The following is a 21895-nucleotide window of genomic DNA, read 5'->3' on the forward strand; positions in this document are numbered from 1 at the left end:
TTTATCTCTGAAGCAGACGACTTCTCAAAAATTGTAGACCAGTGTAACTGGACTGTAGGATGAAGTGTAGTACATAAAAATGTTAATATTGGAGCAGCTTCCTAAAATGTAAAAATTTATCCATTAAACCATTTATCTTTTAAAAAGCATCAAAGGCTTACAAAAGACTAACTGGATGCAAAATGTAAATATTTAAGTTTAGTTACATAATAGCTTAAATTTACCATTAGTCAAACAGTGTGACACCAAAAACACTCTGTATATGCCATATCTTTGACTGTCCAAGGCAAAATGAATACACTGAAACCTTATAAATCAATCTATTTTTTGAAAGTTAATATGTTGAAAATAAAGGCAACCCATTTTTTAGATGATGCCTTATTCTATAACTAGTGTATACAATGCCTTGTGGGGCGGAAGCCATGATTACACTTCAGATAAATTAAAAGATAATTTATAAGGCTTTAAGATATGCGTTCCCTTCAGGATTATTTAAATTACAAAGATAAATCACAAGAACTATAAAGGTAACTTGTGAAATGGTTCTCAGGAACGATTCCACAATTTTTTTTTTTCCAGGTAGAATTTACTGTCTAATGTAGACATGCTGGATGTGATTATTGTGTGTGGAGGGAGACATTCCTATTATACAGTAACTCCTCACTTAACGTCCTAGTTATGTTCTTGAAAAATGCAACTTTAAGCAAAATGGTGTTAAGCAAATCCAATTTCCCCATAAGAATTAATGTAAATTAGGGGGGTTAGGTTCCAGGGAAATTTTTTTCACCAGACAAGACATTATATACATATACAGTAAAAGTTTTAAATAATTTTAAACAATTTATTCACCAGTTATGATTGTGAAGCTTGGTTGAGGCAGGGGCATAGCGGGGTCAGGACACGGGGCTTGCCCCGCTCCGCCCACTGTGCATTCCATCCGGGGAGCAAGGTGGAGACGTGGGGGCTTGCCCTGTTCCGCCCTGGCTCATGCTGGGGAGCGGGGTCGGGGCGTGGGGACTTGCCCTGCTCCACCTGCCCGACATTCCAGCTGGGGTGCAGGCAAGCTCCTGTGCCAAACAAGGTTATAAATTAATCTGCGGGTATCTGCTTTATATCCGCGAATATTCATGGACCATTTCTGTGGATAGCAGCGCGGATGCAGATACGGATTCTGTATCCACGCAGGGCTCTGACGGTAAGAGTTGTGTGGGCAGCTGTGAGGAACTGCAGCGGGCGGCCAGGGGGGCAGGGACACTGAGCAGGGGACTGCTTGGGCCCCACGCCCAGGGCAGGTGGAGGGTCTGCCGTGGCTCCCCACAGCTGCCTGCCTGGCTCTTATTGTGGCCAAGCTGCAGCTCTGAGCCCCCCCCTCCCCCTTCCCCCCGACCGGAGCTGGGTCTGGGAGAGCAGCGCTGGCAGCTGCGGGGAGCCTGGGTCTCTCCACCTGCCTTGGGCGGGGGGGCAGGGACAGGAGCTGCTCGCGCCCCCTGCCCAGGGCAGGTGGAGGGTCGGCCGCGGCTGTCCCCAAAGCTGCTAACGCGGCTGTCCCCAATCTGGCTCTGGCCGGGGAGGTGGGCAGTTTGGAGCCGCAGCCCGGCCATGGTAAGAGCTGAGTGGGCAGCTGTGGGAAGCTGTGGCGGACCCTCCACCTGCCCTGGGCGTGGGGCCCAAGCAACCTCTGGGCAGCTCCACAGGTCTCTCCCATCCCCTTGGCCAGGCCAGCATGGAGCCCAGCTGGGGAGCCGTGGGGCTGCAGCGGACCCTCCACTTGCCTGCGGTGCCTGGGGTGGTGGTGGCTGAAAGCAGCCCCCGGCTGTGTCCCCGCCCCGCAGGCTCCCCGCCTGGCCGAGGGCAGGTGGAGGATCCGCGACTGCCCACGGGGCTCTCCCCGGCCGGGCTCCAGCGGGGCGGGGGGGTGCTTCAGAGCCTCAGCCCGGCCCCCAGTTTAGAGCCCTGCAAATCCGTGGATATCTGCAGATAATTTTTGCGGGTAGCACATGGGATGCAGATACACATTTGTGTGTCTGCGCAGGGCTCTAGTTATAAGGGAACATTGCAGGACTTTAAAGGAGTATGTTCTCTAATAGGTCAGCGACGTAATAGCAAAATGACGTTAACCGGGAGGCCATTAAGTGAGGAGTTACTGTATTTTAATCACTTTGCAGAATAGATTCCTCTGGATGCTGTGTTTGAACAATAGTTATACTTTTATTACCTTTTAATGTAGCTTTCCATTTAAAATTGTATGTACTTTATTTTATAGGCTTCAGGGCTGCAGAGTAACCTTGTGTTTGAAGAAATTGGTCGCCGCATCAAAGAGGTTGGAAATCAGCTGGTAAAGAAAGTAAATGCCATATTCCAGTGGGACATCACTAAAGATGGAGACACAGCAGCACAGTGGAGTAAGTCATAGGCTTGTTTATATAATGCCCTGATGCATTTTTTTAATGAAGTGAGGTGAGTTATACTCCTGCCAATTAAGACCTGCTATTTTAAAGGTAAGCAGAAGTAATAGATGGGAGAGCTCATTAGGGCTTGAAAATTTGAATGTGTATTGCACAAGTGACAGTTTTTGCAAATGGGTGGGATAATGTTCCATAATAGTAGTTGTTAACCTTTCTAAAAACTTATATACCTTGCCTATTTGGGTGTACGCACAGACAAGTTGTCCTCTAAAAATTTGTTCTTAAGATGTTTCCACTCATGTATTTTCTTTGGAACAATGTACTGCTTTAACCAAGTCTTTCCTATTCAGAATCTGTCGGATCAAAGTTTGCTAAAGTCTTACGCATTATTACCTCTTCTCAAGAAAAGGTCTAGATTGTATGGAAGCCAAAGCATTTAATTGCAACAACTTTGTGCCTGGAGATCTTTAATTTGGGTAGTTAGATAAGGAAAATCTATGTGTCTACAGGGTTTTTAAATAAATTTCTCCCTTTTTTTTTTTTAATTTTGTTTTCAGGTCTCTCTCTCTCTCTCTCTCTCTCTGATGTTGTTTTCAAGGATACATATTTCTGTAAAACATAAAATCTTTTTCTTACTCAGATGAATGAATGTCAGGAATCTGTTGAATTACTGTTTATTTTGCCTCCTTATCTAAAATGGTCTGTTAGAGGGATACAAAATTTTGTCCCAAGGCCACACTGGCAGTTTACCAGAAGCCTCACAGTCACACATAATTTGCATAAAATTAAGTAGATTGTAATCTCCCTCACTTTTTTATGTGGATGTGCAACTCTGAGTTTACAATCCTCAGCTTGTAATGCTTCATCTTAATTGGCCTTGGCACTTGGAGCAAGATGAAAGCTTGCACAGTGGGAACTGTAGTGTCTGTGTGCTATACCTCCTCAAGTTGAGGGAGGCTGATGGAGTTTTATGGGTTATGTCATTGGGCTGTATTTTTTATCACATATCACCATTTTTATCCAAAAGTAATTCTGGAAGGCTTTAAGAGCCCTCCATAAATCCGCTCTTTCTCTAAATTATTTAAGAAACTGTTCCTTCTCTCTGATTTACAGGGAGAAAGGTGTAGTCACTTTTGTAATTTCCCTTCCCCTCTTCCCAGTTCTTCACAATTGAGATTCTGACTAACAAGGCTGCTGCTAATGGGCAGGACATCATGTTGAATATTGAACCAGGGTGGCTTGACAGCTGTATTTTACCTTTCTGGCATAGCAAGCTGTCCTTGGAGAAGATGAATAAGCTGCACTGAGATAACAATGGTGATAAATGCATTAAAAATACAGTGGAACACCATTTATCCAATCTAATTGGGACCAAGCCAAGATCAGATAATCAAAAATTCAGATAATCCAGAGAATGGACAAAGAGCTTCAGCCCCTGTCAGTGGGGCTCAGGCTGTCAGCCTTGATTCAGTTAATACGGAGAGCCAGATAAATGGGGTTCTACTGTACCTAAATAGATTAGGTAATTTATCATCGCTGGTAAAATGAGGGTCTGGCTAGAGAATCTTGCCTGTATGCTCGGGGTTCTGCTGATCGCCATATTTGGGGTCGGGAAGGAATTTTCCTCCAGGGTAGATTGGCAGTGGCCCTGGAGGTTTTTCGCCTTCCTCCGCAGCATAGGGCAGGGGTCGCAAGCTGGAAGATTCTCTGCGACTTGAAGTCTTTAGATCACGATCTGGAGACTTCAACAGCAGAGTTAAGGGAAAGTGGGGGGGGTCAGCTTTTGTGGCCTGCATCATGTGGGGGGTCAGACTAGATGACCATATTGGTCCCTTCTGACCTTAAAGTCTATGAGTCTATGAGATTAAGTTATCCAAAAAGCCAAAAATCTTTCTTTAAATCAAAATAGGAGGAAGGCAGATTTTACAAGATTCAATCTTGAGGACCTCCTGCCTACAAACAATCAAATTGGAGAAATGATCTGAAATAAATAGGATGCAATTCAATAAGGACAAATGCCAAGTACTACACTTAGAAAGGAATAATCAAATGCACAAATACAAAATAGGAAGTGACCGCCTAGGAAGGAGAATTTCAGAAAAGGATCTTGGGATTATAGTGGATCACAAACTAAATATGAATCAACCTACTCAGCAGTGATAAGGCCTCAGGTAAAAGTGCTGGGCACCACACTTCAGGGAAGACATGGACAAATTTGGAGAAAGTCCAGAGGAGAGCAAAAAAAATGATTAAATGACCTATGAGGAAAGATTGGAAAAACTGTGTATGTTTAGACTGGAGAAGAGAAGACTGATGGGGAAATAAGTCTTCAAGTATGTAAAAGGTTCCTATTAAAAAGGAAGGTGATAAATTGTTCTCCTTATCCACTGAGGACAGGACAAGAATTAGTGGGCTTAAATTCAGCGAGGGAGATTTAGGTTAGACATTAGGAAAAATGTCTTAACTGTAAGGGTAGTTAAGCACTGGAACAAATTGCCTAGGGAGGATGTAGAATCTCCGTCACTGGAGGTTTTTAAGAACAGGTTAGACAAACACCTGTCAGGGATTGTCTAGATAATACTTAGTTCTGCCTCATTGCAGGGGACCTGACTAGATGACCTATTGAGGTCCCTTCCAGTGCTACCTTTTAATGATTCTGTATTTGTCACTCTTGATCACTCCTCCAATCTCCAACAATTTCTTATTTTTGCACTCTTATATTAATTCAAGTTAATCAGAATAGCAACCTAAGATTTAAAAGCACTGCTTTTCTGTATTGATGCTCATATACTTTAAGGATACCTATTAAAAATGCCAGTGTCAAACAGCAAATCACTTCACGTGGAAGCCTCTGTATCATGCTGTGTGTTAGGGATCTTGGGCAGCATTCACCTCACACTCCCTGTCAGTACCCGGCCTGGGTTGGGGAAGCTAACCCCTTCAGTGATGAATCCTCGTCACATGCCACCTGAGGCACATCGTGCATGTGCTAAGTAGTATAAGGGTCTTGGCTGCATTGAGTATGTGGCATCCATAATGTATGGTCTTACTACAGAGGACATTAGGAGCATAAGAAACTGAGGCTAAATTAGTACAGCTGAATGATAGAATGTTAACCATCACAGTTAGGGTGATTCTTCACTCTTATTACCCTATCTGAAAAATTAAGTGCCCTTTGCTCTCTTACTCAGACAGAAGATGATTTAAAAATTTATTCAAAGTCACCAATTTATTATAATCCCTTTTTAATTTCTGAACCACCATGCTTTGTGTTTTTGTGGCGAGTGGCCTTTCCAACCCTGCTCTCTCACAAACATACATTGAAGGCGGCAGTAATAGGACTAGAAACAGCTGAAGACCTCTTTTTACCCAAGGGCTTTACCTCCCATACCAGCCTGTTGTGTTGGAGGAACTCACCCTGATTGATGTGTGTGAAATGCCAATGTACGATATCATGAATAGGCTATCCAGAAAGAGGGGCACTGCTTTGTATAAATTAAGAACCAATCTGAACCTTTTCCCTCATTTCAAGAAGAACTTTGGTCTGGCCATGTTCTCTCTGCTCCATCCCTGGCCAGTGGGAAGAGGATGTAATTTGTTCTTGTATCCTCTGTTGGAGATACCCCTTACTAACAAGGGAACATAACTGGGCTTTAACTATCACCTCCACCTCTTCTGCACCAGGTGATTCCAGCCACCAGAGAGAATCTGGCCATTTCTTTAAGGTTTGAAAATGTTTTAGCAGGTTTTGCTGCTGTTTTTAATTTTCACTTACTTCCTGGACTAGGGGCTTGATTCAGAGCCCACCGAAGTCAATGGAAAAACTGTCTCTAACTTCAGTGGGGTTTGGATCAGGCCCTAGAAGCAGTGATATCAAAACACCCTGGACTCTGTGTGAGGAACTCTGTTTTTTTCAATATTTGTTACCCCACAAATACCAGGACTCATTGTAGGCAGAACTGGGGTATACGCATAAAATAAAGTTTGCTGACAATTTTCCATTATAAACCCCCTCAACCATTTGAGCTGAAACTTTCCATGCATGGTCTGTGCCTCACATTGATTTTTATTTTGTAATAGTTTCAATGCAAACAGTTCAGCTGTTTCTGAGAAGGATAAAGAAAATCAGTCATTTTGCTAATGTTAACATTTTCTAACCACTTCTTTGAAGAGCACTAGTGCTTCCATGAGTTGCAACAGGAACTTAAATTTGGCAAGGAAATAATTCTGCAGTTTCAAGATGTGCCTTTTGCTATCCCCATGAAAATCCATTCAATTTTGACTGAGTAGTACGTCTCTAAAAATTGCTATTTACACATTCTTAGTAGAGCTTGTTAGGGGTTTGTTGCTAAAATCTATGAAATTTTAATCTGTGCTGAACATGCTTCCAAGATCCACAGGTTGTGAACTCCAGAGAGCAACAGGCACTGCAGGAGCAGTAGCCACTACTATCCTTTTGGGCTAGGAAAAGGAATGTTGACATGGGAACCAGGAGAGCATTAATTCTAATCCTACTTCCTCCATTACTGGTATTAATAATTCTGTGTACTTCACAGATTTTATTTTACCCCTATTTTTTGGAGGATGAGAAGTACCATTCCCCAAAAGGGAGTAACTGAGAGGGCTGAACAAGATCTATCAGCTAGGCAGTTTTTAATCCATTTAATGTGTGCCATGTTAATTTTATATTGTTCTAGTTTAACCAAAATGTTGTGTGGCACCAAGTCAAATGCCTTACAGAAGTCTAAATATATTACATCAACACTAAAACCTTTATTGGCCAAATTTATAATCTGAATAAAATAAGATATCAAGTGACTTTGACAGGATCTATTTTCCATAAACCCATGCTGATTTGCATTAATTACATTAACCTCCTTTAATTCTTCATTAATTGAGTCCCTTATCAGCTAGTGCATTATGTTGCCCGGGATTAATGTCAGGCTGATAGACATATAATTACCCGGGTCATCCTGTTTACCCTTTTTAGAAATTGGCATAAAGTTAGCTTTCTTCCAGTCGTCTGGAACTTCCCCAGTGTTCCAAGAGTTATCGATAATCAACATGAATGGTCTAGCAAACTCCTCACCCAGCTCTTTTAAAACTCTTGCATACATCCTGCTGACTTAAAAATGTCTAGTTTTAGTAGCGTCTGTTTAACACCCTTCAGAGATACTAGTGGAATGGAAAATGTGTTGTCACCATATGATGAGACTACATCATCTGTTTCCCCCCAAAATACAGAGCAGAAATATTTATCGAATGCTGCTGCCTTTTCTGCATTATTCTTGATTATTTTACCATTTCCATTTAGTAATGGATCAATACCATTGTCAGGATCATAGAATCATAGAATATCAGGGTTGAAAGGGACCTCAGAAGGTCATCCTTTTTGTTCATAATATAATATTTAAAATTGATGACCCAGGCAGTATGGGTATGCATGATGTGGTTTCTTTGTAGAGGTTTTTTTTTTTTTATGGTATATTACATTTCTTAAAAATTAAGAGGCTCAAGGTAGCAAAGTCAAGCACTCAAAAGTTACATAGCCCATGCCACCTTCTGCCTGTTTGTTCATATTCATTATGATATAGTCTGCAAATACATCATCATATGCCAGTTGTTCTACTGGATCCTTGCCTAATTCATTTCACAAAGTGAAAGTGAAGCAGGCAGTTAGTTTGTTGTTTTCTTTCCTTTTTTTTAAAAGAGAGAGAGAATGTTCTCATGATTAAGAACTGTACTGGGAGCCAGGAAAGCTTGGTTCTATTCCTGTTTGTGGCATTCCTTATGTGATGACAGGCAAGACTGTTATAATACATATGAACAAAGATGCCAAAGTATAGTTGCATAGGTAATGTTAATTCTGGCATTTCCTGCAACCTAATGTTCGTGTAACAGGTTTTTTATATGTAATAAAGAGCCTAATGTTCAACTTCTATCCCAATGCCCTTGGCGTAACTTGATTTAATTGTTGTGTCTCAATACTGTTGACCAAATTCAGATCTCCTGTAAAAGTGCACAAGACCATTGAAGTCAGTGCATTTACACACAACCTTAGGTCTGAATTTGGCCCAGTATTTTTCACAATAAATATTTAATGATGATCTGCTGCATTTAAGTAATGTTAAGCTTTTGCAATTATAATGTGCTAATTTAATATAACTTGGTAAGAATTCCCCTTGCCTCCCCTTTAGCATCATCCTAAAATTGCCTTTTAAAAAGGTGGCTACAGTAACTGGGCTATGAAATGAGGAGATAGGAAATTGTCAGAGAAATAACTTGATTTAGAAGTTGGTTCTTATGAATTAATATTGCATACTTTTTGTCTCAATTACATTTAAAATTGTTGACATATTTTCACTGAGACAACAGAAATATTCTCCTCTTTGTCACAAGCCTTTAGTTTACACCGATGATGTTGGGGTCTCGATTGTTTCATTAGCTTTTCTTCAGGCTTCTGTTGCCAAAGATTAAGTCTCCCGGGCCTTTACTCACAGTGTTTACTGTTCTCCTGGCCTACCTGCTGGGCTTCCTTCCATTATTAAATTTGTTACTCAGCTGTGCTGCCTTATCTTCTAATCTTTTGACTTGTCACTTTTGCATTGCTTTGTGCTGTTGTGCAATCTGCAGCAGTTGACAGCTCAAGAAACCATCTGGGCCCTGCAGCTTATTGCTGTCTTGGGTGATACTATGGCTCCAGCATCTCCAGCTAATGTCCTTGAGTCTAGTGTCAGGGGGGAAATGAAAGAAACCAAGACAGCAATAAGTGGCTTTGGGAGGAGTCATCTGAAATTCTGTTCTGACAGCCAATAATTTTATTCTTCCTTAAATTTACAAGCACCAATTTTTTTTTTTGTATTTCTGTATTTAAATGACTTGTGCATTTTATCACTACACAGCAGGGCAAGGTTTCTGTTTGGGCATCTCTCGTTAAGTGGATGGGGCATGCGGACTCAAGTATTGCTCATTGCAGCAAGAATTCTCAATGGCAACTCCAATGTTAGTAGCACCAGTCTATTTAACTAGCAATAACCTTTACAACATCATTCATTTTAATTCAGCTTGTAGACTATAAATTCCAAAGCTGTGTGGAATAGATGGTCTTAAATTCAGGCCATCGAAGTTCAGTTTATTTTTTTCCTTTAAAAATAAGATCACACTAAAACACACACACAAACATGGGTTATTCAACATAGAATTGACAAAAAAGAGAGAAGTTGATGTACCTAATCAGTTAAGTAACTTCCAGTCTCAGCAGAAGACATTAGATCTGTTCAGAAGAAATCTATGGACAAATAAACTGACCCTTCATAATTAATTGAGAAGGTAAAGAAAAACGTTAGAAAGTTAAGAATTTTTAGTTGTCATATTTTTTTTATCTGTTTAATTTTCCCAAGTTTTAGACTTAAGAGAAAAAAGCCCTATGTCTTACAAACTCCATTAGTTTTGCTATTTTGGTTGCGTTCATAATTTCCTTAACTTCTCAGGGGCATGAGCAGAACCATATTCAAGAATGCATGAAAGTTAAGCTTTGTCAGCATAACCCGAGGAGTTTGTAACACCTGTGAAATCCACATTTCCTGATTCACTGGAATTTTGTATGTTCCACCTACACAGCCTATGCGGTCAGTAGTTGGCTTACTTATGGTGCTTATAATTTTTCAGCAGAGGTTGTGGATCAAAAAGGACTTTGCACTGTTTGTAGCCAAGATCCAAAGAGATGTGAGGGAAGCTTCTACAGCCCCACAAAACAAATGTTAATGTTTCTTACACTTGTATTCTAATGGCAATAGTATTTTAAGAAACATTCCCTTGCTGCATTTGCAACCAAAACATTGCAGCATTTTTGCTAGTTCATGAAAAACCCAAAGGTAAAATTGACATAGACAAAGAAAAAGTGAAGCTAGTCTAGCTTAGTTTCCCATCTAGTTTTGTTATCCAAACTGAGTTAAATGCAAAAAACAAACAAATAGTACAAATAATGAAAATGAAAAAATCTTTTTGTTAATCAGATATATTTGTAACATGGTGATGAAACTTGGTTTTAATCTGGCATATTATGTTCATATTAGATCTAAGTGTATCTGACCTCTGTCTGCAGGTCTACAAACGATTGGGAAGGGTTGACCCAAGGCAACAAAATCTGACCACTCTGCTCATCTAATTTGAAGCGAATTGGCACCCAGCTGCCTAAGATCTACTGCGGATACTACTCCTCTTTTTAGTTTTGTACCTAGTGTTTGGAGATATACAAGGAAATAAGTTTATCTTGATGCTTAATCAAGGAGTCTCTGGTTTTTTTCATTTGTGATGCATGAGCCTTCTCCCTATTCCCCCTTGCTTTTTTTTTTTTTTTTTTTTTACCCTGCAGAATTGGTGATAGTCACCAGATCTGTTTCTTAAGTTGTAACATGCATGGATAACTAAATTGTATGTTCCAAGTAGGTAGTAATTGTCCCATGTGCCATTTGTCACTCAGCATTAATGTAAATGACAAACTTAACATTTTTAATTTGCTTGTAGTTATGAGTGGAAATGCAGATGTTAGAACAGTTTAAAAAAAAATGAAAAAATCATCACTTTCTAAAAATATTACCATTCCTCAAACACAGTCTGTTGGATTTACCTCAAACTTTTAAAGCAGCTCTCCTTTGGGGGGAGGCTACACATGATACAGTTTATTCAAAGAGCAGTTTCCAAAAACTTAGTAGGGGGTTAACATCAGGTCAATAATGAAAACTGTTGAAGTCGCCGCGAGAGTGAAACTGCTGGGACTCTGTAATTAAAAATGTCAGAAACATCAACTTGACAATTATTTTATTTTTACACTGCTGGGGGTGCAAGGGGAATGGCTGGGAATTTGCAAACTGTGAAAATGAATTGGCAAAGTGCATCCTGTCGTCATAATATTTTTCTAACCAAGCAACATAGTACCTGCTCTTTGTGTCTTCTAGTAGATTATTTTGGCAGGGCATTTTGTTTGGGGAAGTAGGCCTCTCAAGCTACAGACACTTTGAGGAATTTTCGGCTTTCTTTAACAGAAGGAGAGAGAATTTGCAAAGTTTAAGATACTCTTTAAATCAAGGAAAACACTCTATAAAGTGGTCAAAATTTGCAAACACAGATTTTAATAATGCTGTCTTTAATGAAAAGGGCACAAGCCTACATGCTAAAAATATGTAGAACTTTATTACAAAAATAAGATCTTGCTGCAGTTGTAATATACAGTACCTTGCAAAACCTTAAAAAAAGTTGTGGATATTGCCTTTGTTATTGTTTATATTTATTTTTTGCAATTGTTGTGTAAGAAAATATGAAGCTTTTTTAAACTATCGGCGATTCCTTTTCCTATAGGCGACTCTTAAAAACCAGGTATTAAAAAAATTGAATCTAGACTTTTTTTGAAGCACTTTGAACAGAAACTTGAGACTTGAATTGGAAACTTTCTGAAAGATGTGGTTTTGTTTTTCCAACATGAGATAGCTCAGTGGTGAGCAAAGTCTGCCCACCTGCTCCTCCTTAAACAGATGTGTTTTGCTTTCTTGGCATGGAGCAGTTTAGTCTCTTCCCTTGCTAAAGTTTATTTCCCTTTCAAAATTGTACTAGGGATTTCCAGTACTAACTATACTGTAAGTGTACTTGACAGTGAGATCATGATCACACACATCTTTTGGTCGGTGGGGCTGGCCACAACAAAAAGTTCTAGAAAAGAGTAGTGGCTAATCAGTAATAAGATTTATTGTATTGTACATGTACATCACGTTTAATCTTTCTGGACCACAGTTGCCCATTTTTGCCCTGCTAAACTCATCTAAACTGTAGGTTTTTATGAGAACAGCTGTATGTCATTTGCTGTCTGAATATTAAACATACAATCTGCTAGCTCAGACATTTAACCAAGTGAAGATCACAGAATTCTGCAGAAATCTGAAAAGCTTTGTCAAACTATGAAATTTGACTGTTACCTAAAGATCAAAAGATCTCAGTGCCTGAGGTAGGAAAACACTGATTAATCAGGCAGAATAATTTATTTGCCTCAAACCTATCAACTCATGCTTGGTAGATCTTTGTTTATCATGGCAGGCAACAGTAGTGATTAGAGAAGAATAGCATAATTATGGAGCTTTTATGATTAGCTTTGTATTAATTCATCAAAATAAAATGACTCCACTTTGTAGCTGGTAATCTAGGTATGTATTTATCAGGAAATGTATCTTTCAAGTCCCCCTTTCATCCTTTCCTAATAATAATTTAACGAAGTGCAATTTGAAATTAAAACCCATCATCATTTCATTGCTACAATCTTACTCCTGAGTGTTTATAATACCGAGTTTAGCACACATCTAACACAATTTTTCATTGTAAGATATTTTTACCGGAAGGGCATGTCATTTGAGTTTCCTTTATATTCTGTTTGGTTTTAAAAAACAGATTTCCCAAAAGGCTGGTAACACCAAAGTTAGACACAGACATAGGCGTGTAATAGTAATTAATCATTTTTATTAAAAATTAAATGGATTAAAACCTGGCTAACTGATATGTCTCAAAATGGAAACAGGAAATCATCGTTCTGTGTGTGTGTGTGTGTGTGTGTGTGTGTGTGTGTGTGTGTTTCCACTGAGGTCTCTCAGGGGTTGGTTCTTGGCCCTACGCTATTTAACATTTTTGTCAATCACCTGCAAGTAAACATAAAATAATCACTGATAAAGTTTGCAGATGACAAAAAAATTAAAGGATTGGTAAACAATAGAACGGGTCACTGATTCAGAGCAATCTGGATCACCTGGTAAGCTGAGTGTAACCTGGAATACTGTATCCAGTTCTGGTGCCCACAGTTCAAGAAGGATATTGATAAACTGGAGAGGGTTCAGAGAAGAGCTAGGAGAATGCTTAAAGAATTAGAAAACATGCCTTATAATGATAGACTCAAATTGCTCAATCTATTTAGCTCAGGGGTCGGCAACGTTCGGCACGCGGCTCGCCAGGGTAAGCACCCTGGCGGGCCTGGCCAGTTTTATTTACCTGCTGACGTGGCAGGTTCGGCCGATCGCGGCCCCCACTGGCCGTGGTTCGCCGTCCCGGGCCAATGGGGGCGGCGAGAAGCCGCGGCCAACACATCGCTTGCCCGCGCCGCTTCTCGCCGCCCCCATTGGCCCGGGACGGCGAACCGCGGCCAGTGGGGGCCGCGATCGGCCGAACCTGCCGCGTCAGCAGGTAAATAAAACTGGCCCGGCCCGCCAGGGTGCTTACCCTGGCGAGCCGCATGCCGAACATTGCCGACCCCTGATTTAGCTTAACAAAGAGAACATCAAGGGATAACTTGATCAGTCTAAATGTACATAGATGGGGAACTAATATTTGAAAATGGGCTTGTCAATCTAGCAGAGAAAGGTATAACATGATCCAATGGCTGGAAGATGAAGCTAGACAAATTGGAAATAAGGTAGCTCTATTTAAATCAAGATTGGATTTTTTTTTTTTCTGAAAATGTATACTCTAGTTCATTTGGGGGAAGTTCTATGGCCTGTGTTCGAAAGGAGGTCAGACTAGATGATTACAGTGGTTTCTTTTGGTCTTGGAATCTGAATCAATTACAGTACATGGCTCTTTCTATTGTCTTCTTTTAAAAACTAAACTAACTTTACTTCCTTTCCTCAGCTATTGACTTAAAGAATGGTTCTGGTGAGGTGTATCAAGGGCCAGCACAGGGTTCTGCTGACACCACTTTCACCCTTTCGGATCAAGACTTCATGGAGGTGGTCCTAGGCAAGATTAATCCACAAAAGGTAAAGGCATTGTGAAGTAGAGATGTTCAGTCGCATTGTGAAATATTACTCGTTTACTCGGAGACATTCTTGAAGTAGCACAATTTCTAGCATGCAGCTTATTTAGGGTATGTCTACACTACGGGATTAATCCGAATTTAGATAATTCGAATTTGGGAAACAGGTTGTATAAATTCGATTGTGCGCGGCCACACTAAGCACATTAATTCGGTTTTTAACCACATTAATTCGGTGGTGTGCGGCCACACTACCCCATTAATTTAAACACAGTAATTCGGTGGTGTGCGGCCACACTAACCCTAATTCGAATTAACAAAATCGATTTAGGCGCTACTCCGCTCGTCGAGGTGGAGTACAGAAATCGATTTTAAGTGCCCTTTAATTCGAATTAACTGGCTCTGTAGTGTGGACGGGTGAAGGGTTAATTCGGATTAACGCAGCTAAATCCGAATTAAAGTCGTAGTGTAGACCAGGCCTTAGAAGAAAAGACTGTCTTGTAGGCCAGTAATCTGACTGAAATATTGAGTCTCTGTGAAAAGTGCTGCTGTAGAGTACGGTGCTCACTCCTAAAATGGCACACACTGGTGTATGAGATACTACACTTTCCTATTGTAAGTGAAGAGAGAGATTTCACATACCACTGGTGAAATCTTAGCTGAGCAACTCATATCAACCTTGTACATGTAATAATATTCTGACTTGCAAGATTAATACCCACATTTTGTGCATTAAGAATGTAATAAAGAAGAAAGGCCCATTACTGTTGTCATGGGCCTGTGGATTTCTGTTGCATTATACTGAGACACAAATCTATTAAAATTAGGCATAAATCCTCCTAAATAAGGCAAATCACTTAGGGGAGGAGATTAAAAAAGGGACATAATAAGGAGTCTGCATTTGAGCATCTGCAAATGTTCCTCCTTAAGTGCTTAAAACTACTCATTTGTAATTAAAAACGCATGTTATACAAGTTAAGTGTCTCAAATTTAACATAATTCAGTTTATAGCCTAGATAAATGGATATTCTTAATTAGCTCATCATAATATATTGAGAGCTCTTCTTTGATCCCAGTCAACAGGACTGAAATTAACAACGACTTTGAATTAAAAATTTGGAGCTAACAATGTTGACTAGTATATAATTCCTATATACTGCATGAGCAGTAGGAATATACAGTACAAATATTTTGTGACCTTTATATATAGCAGGCACAAGGTCTAAACAAACAAGTTTATGACAATCTGTGCATTTCTGTATTCTAAGGATTAAAGTGATTGCATTTCATGCACAATATTTGCTGTTAGACATCAGTATCACCTGTGAGTTTCTGTGGAGAGGAGGGGCTTTCCACCTGAAGACGTCCACAATAGCAATTTATATTTTGGACTACTGGCTCCATCAATTTCTTATTTGAATTTATCTTTGCGTTAATGGGAATATGGAAAAGTGTGCTATTCCAGAATTTTGTTTGCTTTCATATAACCTTCAAATTGCAAAACAAAAGTACAGCAATATTGATTAAATAAACACGTTTTAAAATGTCATAAAAATTATGAACCACATTTAAACTGGCTATGAAGAGTCTCAAATCAGGAGCAGAACTAAAAATATGCAATATTGGAATTTCAGTGAAAACGCTCAAAGACTGATTAATCTGGTTGCACGAGTGAGTGTTCCCCTGCATACTGCATATTGTAAATGTGTTAAGAAAAAAGTCAACTGACGGATTTTTTTACCCATTTAAAAATGGAGACCCTGGCTGGCTGTGTGTGAATTTGAGTAGGGTTCAGTCATCCTTTTTCTGTCCTCCTCACCTGCAGCTGTGGGGTGATGTTAGCACTCACTGAACTCAAGAGGGTCTGGTAAGATGGGATTGGGGTCTCTGTGTAGTTGTTAACTTCTGACATTGGAGACTGGAGAAGCTCAGCTTTTACCAGCACGCTCCCCACGTTGCTGAGCCCTCGGAAATGGCTCAACTACCGCCACTTCTCCATTTACCACTACCCTTCTGCATCCCTGTACTTCTCAAGAAGCTTGGTGTTTGTGATTCTTGGTGTTATATACAATGAGGCTTAAAATGTCTTCTGTTCATAGCTAATGGACATTTCCTGGTGAGGTTTGTCCTGTAGGACTTGTCTAAAGTAAACCTCACTTTACTACTGTAGTTCTTTTTTTTTTTTTTTAAATAGACCTTTGAGAAGTAGGCAAACAATTGAAGAAAATTATTTTTTTCCCCCTCTGCTTCCTATAGGCATTTTTTTCTGGTAAACTAAAAGTGAAAGGTAACATCATGCTGAGCCAGAAGCTGGAGATGATTCTTAAAGACTATGCCAAACTCTGAACTGCTAGATGGCCTACTTCAATGTTCCCTTAAGAAGATCAGGAATGGCTGTCATTTCAGAAACAGAGCTTGAATCTTTATGCACATTTCTTATGGTCTATGTTCTGATTCACTTTATTGCTAATATGTTTCCTTGATTGTTGCAGCTACAAAAACCTGATATAAATCTGTTTAACACTCTTTTTCTCTGTTCCTCAGTAAAAGTTTGAATCATAATTTTCTCATATTGTAACTTCATTTAAATAAAACTTGCGTAGTTCTTACAAAATACATATTTCTATATCAATTATAAATAAAATTTAATCATTAAAATGCTTTGATACCTCCTTCCTGCATCATTGTCTTTAATCCTTTCATACTGCTTTAGTCTGATGTTTAAAATGCCGAAGAATCTGAAGGTTTTGTTTTTGCAATTGGTGTATTTGGTGGTTTATTATGGCCTCCTGTAAACGTCTTAAAGAAGCAGTTAACCTGAAGTCAGTTTCATTTATTACATATAGTCTGCTATCTTTTGTAGACAAGAAAGCTCTTCGAACTTTGCAGCACATCACCACATTCAGGTTGTCTGCCATTTAGAGAAATTTACTATTAATTACCATTGTGCCAATTAAATGCAAATTCTCAGTGTCTTTCAGTACAGGCCATTTATTATACTAATTAGGTGTTGTTCATGCTGCAGGTTGGAAAGGTTTATAGCTGTGTTAAAGATAATAGAATGTTTAAATATGCAGTGTTGGAAAAAGACCTGGTTCAGGTCCTGAACCAAGAGGAGCATTGCAAGAAAGAAAGTTGATCTACTGTTTAATAATTTCCTTTGTGTTCTTGAAAGATTGTTACTTTTATTTACTTGCAAAGGAAGTTAAGTCAAGACTTGCAACCGTATAGTAATCATAACACATAAGGAGGATAATGCCTTCCTCTCAGCAACTGCTCTTACAATAAGAGGTAGAAACCAAGGGGTTAAGTGAGTTACTTTGTACCACAGGGACGTATGTCTCATATTTAAATAGTATGTAGACATGCTTCTGTACTGTTGTCAATACCACTAACACCTGCTGCTACAAGAGCTTGCCATTAGGTGGAGGAAATGAGAACTCTGTATTTCACATTGATTTGGAATTTCTTTATATGCCATTTGCTTTGAGTCACTTTACAAACCAAAGTTAAATGTTCAGTCTTTTGCACTTTTGCTCTCTGACTCTGCAATGACTTTTGCTCAGCAGCTACAGCAATCTGCTGATTGGGTCAGATGAAGCTTACATGGTTATAATTAATGCTGCATGAGAGCTTTTTAGCTGAAAAGCAGTTAAGTGCTGAAAATGTCTATCTCACAACACCAAAGGCTTCACAGTAGTCAACCTCCCCTTTGTGAAATCATTCTTTTGAGGCCCAGCATAATGGCAGAACAAGAAATAGTTGCTAAGTGAGAAATTCCTGCTTTCTGCTGAAAGCTAGGTATATTACAAAATGGGATAGAGATGAATCCAGAAGAACATTCTGGAGTTGCTGTGGAGGTGCCAGATACAATACTTAGACTATCTTTTCCAAGCTAATCAATAAAACAGTGAGACTAACAGTAGTTATCCTCTATTCTGTGAAAGAAGTACAGTAAAATACCATGATAGGAAGGCATCGTAGAGGAAAGAGAACCAGTAGCAGAAAGAGAGCAGCAAGGTTGGGATAAGAAAGAAAGACTCAGAGTATTCCATAACATTAATAACTTAGGATGGGGATGAAGGGGAATCTGTGTTTGTCAACACACCCACGAATAAGAAATCTAAAAAGTGTTCCTGATCCATATTTCTAACTTGAGAGAGATGGTCTCAGCTAATATGTCACATTCAGTTCAGTAGTCTAGTTCGGGAACACCAAACGCACAAAAATATTGCGAGAGTTGGCCAACCTACCTGCTACGTTTGTAGGCTCTTCTTTTGTGTTACAGTGGCATCATTGGATGAAAAGAGAGAGGATTCTTTCTGATTAGGCTGCAGCTTTAATTATACGATTGACCTTTCTCATTGCAATAAACAGATGAAAAAATGGATTCCCAGGAAGTATTTTTTGTTCCCGTATATACAGTAATCTCTTGAATCACTGTGTGGGAAGTGGTTTTTTCCCCTTCCTTAATCCACAGTTACTATTGCAGCAAAGGATGGGGGCAGAAGAAGACAGGTGCATGGACCATAGTCAAATTGCTGAAGATGTCTGAGACTGACATTTTGTTTTACAAGGTTGTCTTCTATTTAGCATTAGTTAAGCAACTTTGGCTGAATCAATGATATGATTTTCTCAGTGTCAGAAACTGAAACCCCTCATATTAGAGAATGGCTGCTGGGGTACAATGGTTTGTGTATAGCAGTTAATTATACATGCTAATATTCTTTAGTACCTATCCTAAGGGCAGTTATGTAGTGTCCATGAGGCAGTTCAGATTTGGATTCTTTTTAAGTGACATTGGCTTGAGCTAGACATAATGAGAGCAGCCTCTGCTCCACAGTCGCTCAGGAATGAAGAGCAGAGATGGTGCATGCAAGTCATTAACAGTGCATTGGGATGTGGAAGTCTGCACAGCTCTTAGCCAGTTTATGCTAATACTGGTTCCCCTCCCCCAACTTTGAATGTCAAATCCATTTCCATTTGAGTTTTAAAACTGATGCCCTTGTTTTGAATGCTTATTTTTCAAGGAGCATAAAACTCTTGTGATCACAAACTACATTAAAGTCTTTGCAATGTGTATTTGTACCTTATCCTTGGCATCTGATCAGTGCTAAAAAGCACAAACATACAGATTATAATCTCAAAAAACTCTGTTCAAGCACATTTCAAAGGATGTTAATACACAAAATATCAAGTATCCCAATGCCAATTTAAGCTTATAATACAGAAATTTCAGCTAGCTTTCTTATGTAAAGAGGACAGATCCCTTCATGACTTGAGAAAGGGCATCATACACCCGAAAGGCTTAAAACTAGGAAATAACAGGAGAAGCCAATATAAGTCCATACATCAACAGATGAAACAATGAAATCTGTACTAAATGAGGTAAAATCTATCAGCTGTTCCCTGTACATGACACTTTGTGTATAAATGACTTATATTTGTTTCCTGTACATGACACTTTCTGTGTATAAATGGCTTACTATCCGTGTTTTTTTTGTTGCATAGTACAAATCACACTTAGTGAGACATTTAGAACGATCATTGTTCTCCAGCATCTTTCATAAAAAGATCTCAAACTACTTCAGAGATGCAGACAAAATAACCAGAGAACATATCAAAGTACTGAGTGCTAGTAATTATTGTACAAATAGTGAGGCAAACATGTCACAAAGGGATGAAAGTGTATACAAGAAAATGATATATTTAATAATGTACCTAAATATTGATTGCAAAGGATGCGTCTTTGTCTGCTGTATGATAAACCTTTAATCTAGAATGCTCAGTTGGTGTGTATTTAACCTGTTAGACACACACAACACATTGATTTTTCTCTACTTATAGATTTTATAGTTTTTATGGCTAGAAAGGACCACTGTGATTATCTAGTCTGACCGGCAAAATAGAGGCTATACAACTTCCCTGAATTAATTCCTGTTTGAACTAAAGCATGTCTTTTAGAAAAACATCCAGCCTTGATTTTAAAATTGCCAGCGATGGAGAGTCTATCACAAACCTTGGTAAACTATTCCAGTAGTTAATTTACACCTTATTTTCAGACTGAATTTGTCTAGCTTCAACTTCCAGCCATTGGTTCTTCTTATAGGTATTGGATATATCCTTTGTGTTGTGCTTATGTGTCTACTGAGGGGGAAAGAAGTTGAAGAAATTAAATTTGTATTTAGCTTCTTAGGAGTGAGGTCACAGGCGCTGACTTTTGTTTTTGCAAGTGGATGCTTTGAAGAGGTGTGTGTTTTTGGGGGGAGACTATTTTCAGCATATTTAAACACTTCTTTCATATTCTAGTTATTGAATATGTGTCTATCTTAGCGGGTGAAGAGGAGCGGGCATGGGGCACCTTGGGGGTGGGGGTCTCAGGGGCAGGACTTTCCCTAGGGAGGTGTGGGGCCCGGGACATTAGAAACTCGGTGCCTATCTGCCTCACCCCCGCCCTGCTTCTTCCGCCCCCACCCTGCCTCTTCCCCACCCAGTTCCGCCCCCGAGTGCGCTGTGCCCTAGCTCCTTCCCCCTCCCCCCAGTACCTCCTGATGCTGCGAAACATCTGATCTGTGGCAGGCGGTAGGCGCTGGGAGGGAGGGGGAGGTTCTCGTAGGGGGACTCCTCGCCTCCTCACCCCCGTTCGCCTCCTCACCCCTCCTGCCTCACTTCCCCGCCTGTGAGGCTGGGGGCAGTTGCCCCGATTTGCTGTACCCAAGGGACGGCTCTGCTCAGGGGAAGAGGTGGAGAGGGGGCGGGAAGAGGCAGAGTGGGGTTGGGGCCTCTGGGTGGGGCATGGGCGGGGCCTTGGGAGGAGACCGGGCGGGGTGGGGCCGCGGGGCTGAGCGTGGGGCAAGACTGTGGTCTGGGCACTGGTGTGCCTCCCCACACTTCTAGGGAGCTTCCAGTACTCACGTCCAGCCTCCCCAAACGCAAGAGTCATGTGCTGCCTATGACTGTGGCTTGTGGGTCCTGAGCACTCCCTATTTTCTTCGGTGGGTGCTTGGGCCCTGGAGCACGCACAGAGCCAGTGCCTATGAGTAAGGTCCATGGTCAATCTTGTCTCTTTGTGAGGTGAGTTCAATAGTGTAAGTCAAGCGCCTTTGACAGTTCTGTACTCAATCCAATACCTGTCTAATGGTCTACAATGCAATTGTTCCAGTGCAGCTGTTGTGAGAGGATCTGCATAGAGAGGCAATCTAGGCAATTAAGGCCAGTTTAAAGGACCGCTTTCAGTATAGGGACAGAAACCTTGAACTGGGGTCTTTTCAGCGTGTGTGCGAGGGAGCAATGCAGGGAGAGAAACTCTGTGGTAATCTCTTCACAGTGACCTACATTGCTAAGCAGATGGGCTGCTATGTTTTGTACCTCTTTAGCCTTTTCAGCATATGAGGCTTGATTCCTAGATTTGAACCATCATAATCATGAATGTGTGTGTGAGATTTGCTGTGTCCTACAGGATGGGTTGCAAAGTTCTGGCCAGCCACAGACAGAAATGGGGATCTTTTGCTGCCGTGGCTATTTAAGCAGACCATAGCATTAAGGAGTTCAAAGGTGATCCAAAGCTGTAGACCAATTTAACAATTTGAGAGTAGATGACCTCTGTTATGGGGAATATTACAGAGGAGTTGCATGCTTCTAAGCGCTCCTCTCTCCTGAGCAGCAATACTCCAGTCTTACCTGGGTTCAGCTATATCCAAGTGCT

At 40.3% G+C, this 21895-nt stretch overlaps 1 protein-coding gene across 1 annotated transcript in view; it reads left to right on the forward strand.

Annotated features, from left to right (window-relative positions):
• Positions 1-16863, forward strand: part of HSD17B4 (hydroxysteroid 17-beta dehydrogenase 4) — a 114681-nt gene extending 97818 nt beyond the window's left edge. Inside the window, exons 22-24 of the mRNA XM_024194445.2 lie at positions 2264-2402; positions 14067-14194; positions 16447-16863. Coding sequence (XP_024050213.1) covers positions 2264-2402; positions 14067-14194; positions 16447-16536 — 357 coding nt within the window. The 3' untranslated portion in view covers positions 16537-16863. The remainder of the gene's footprint in view (positions 1-2263; positions 2403-14066; positions 14195-16446) is intronic.
• Positions 16864-21895: the final 5032 nt, after the last annotated feature.

Source organism: Terrapene carolina, unplaced genomic scaffold (assembly GCF_002925995.2).
Source record: "Terrapene carolina triunguis isolate 2854851 unplaced genomic scaffold, T_m_triunguis-2.0 Scaffold69, whole genome shotgun sequence".
Classification (NCBI taxonomy): Eukaryota; Metazoa; Chordata; order Testudines; family Emydidae; genus Terrapene; species Terrapene triunguis.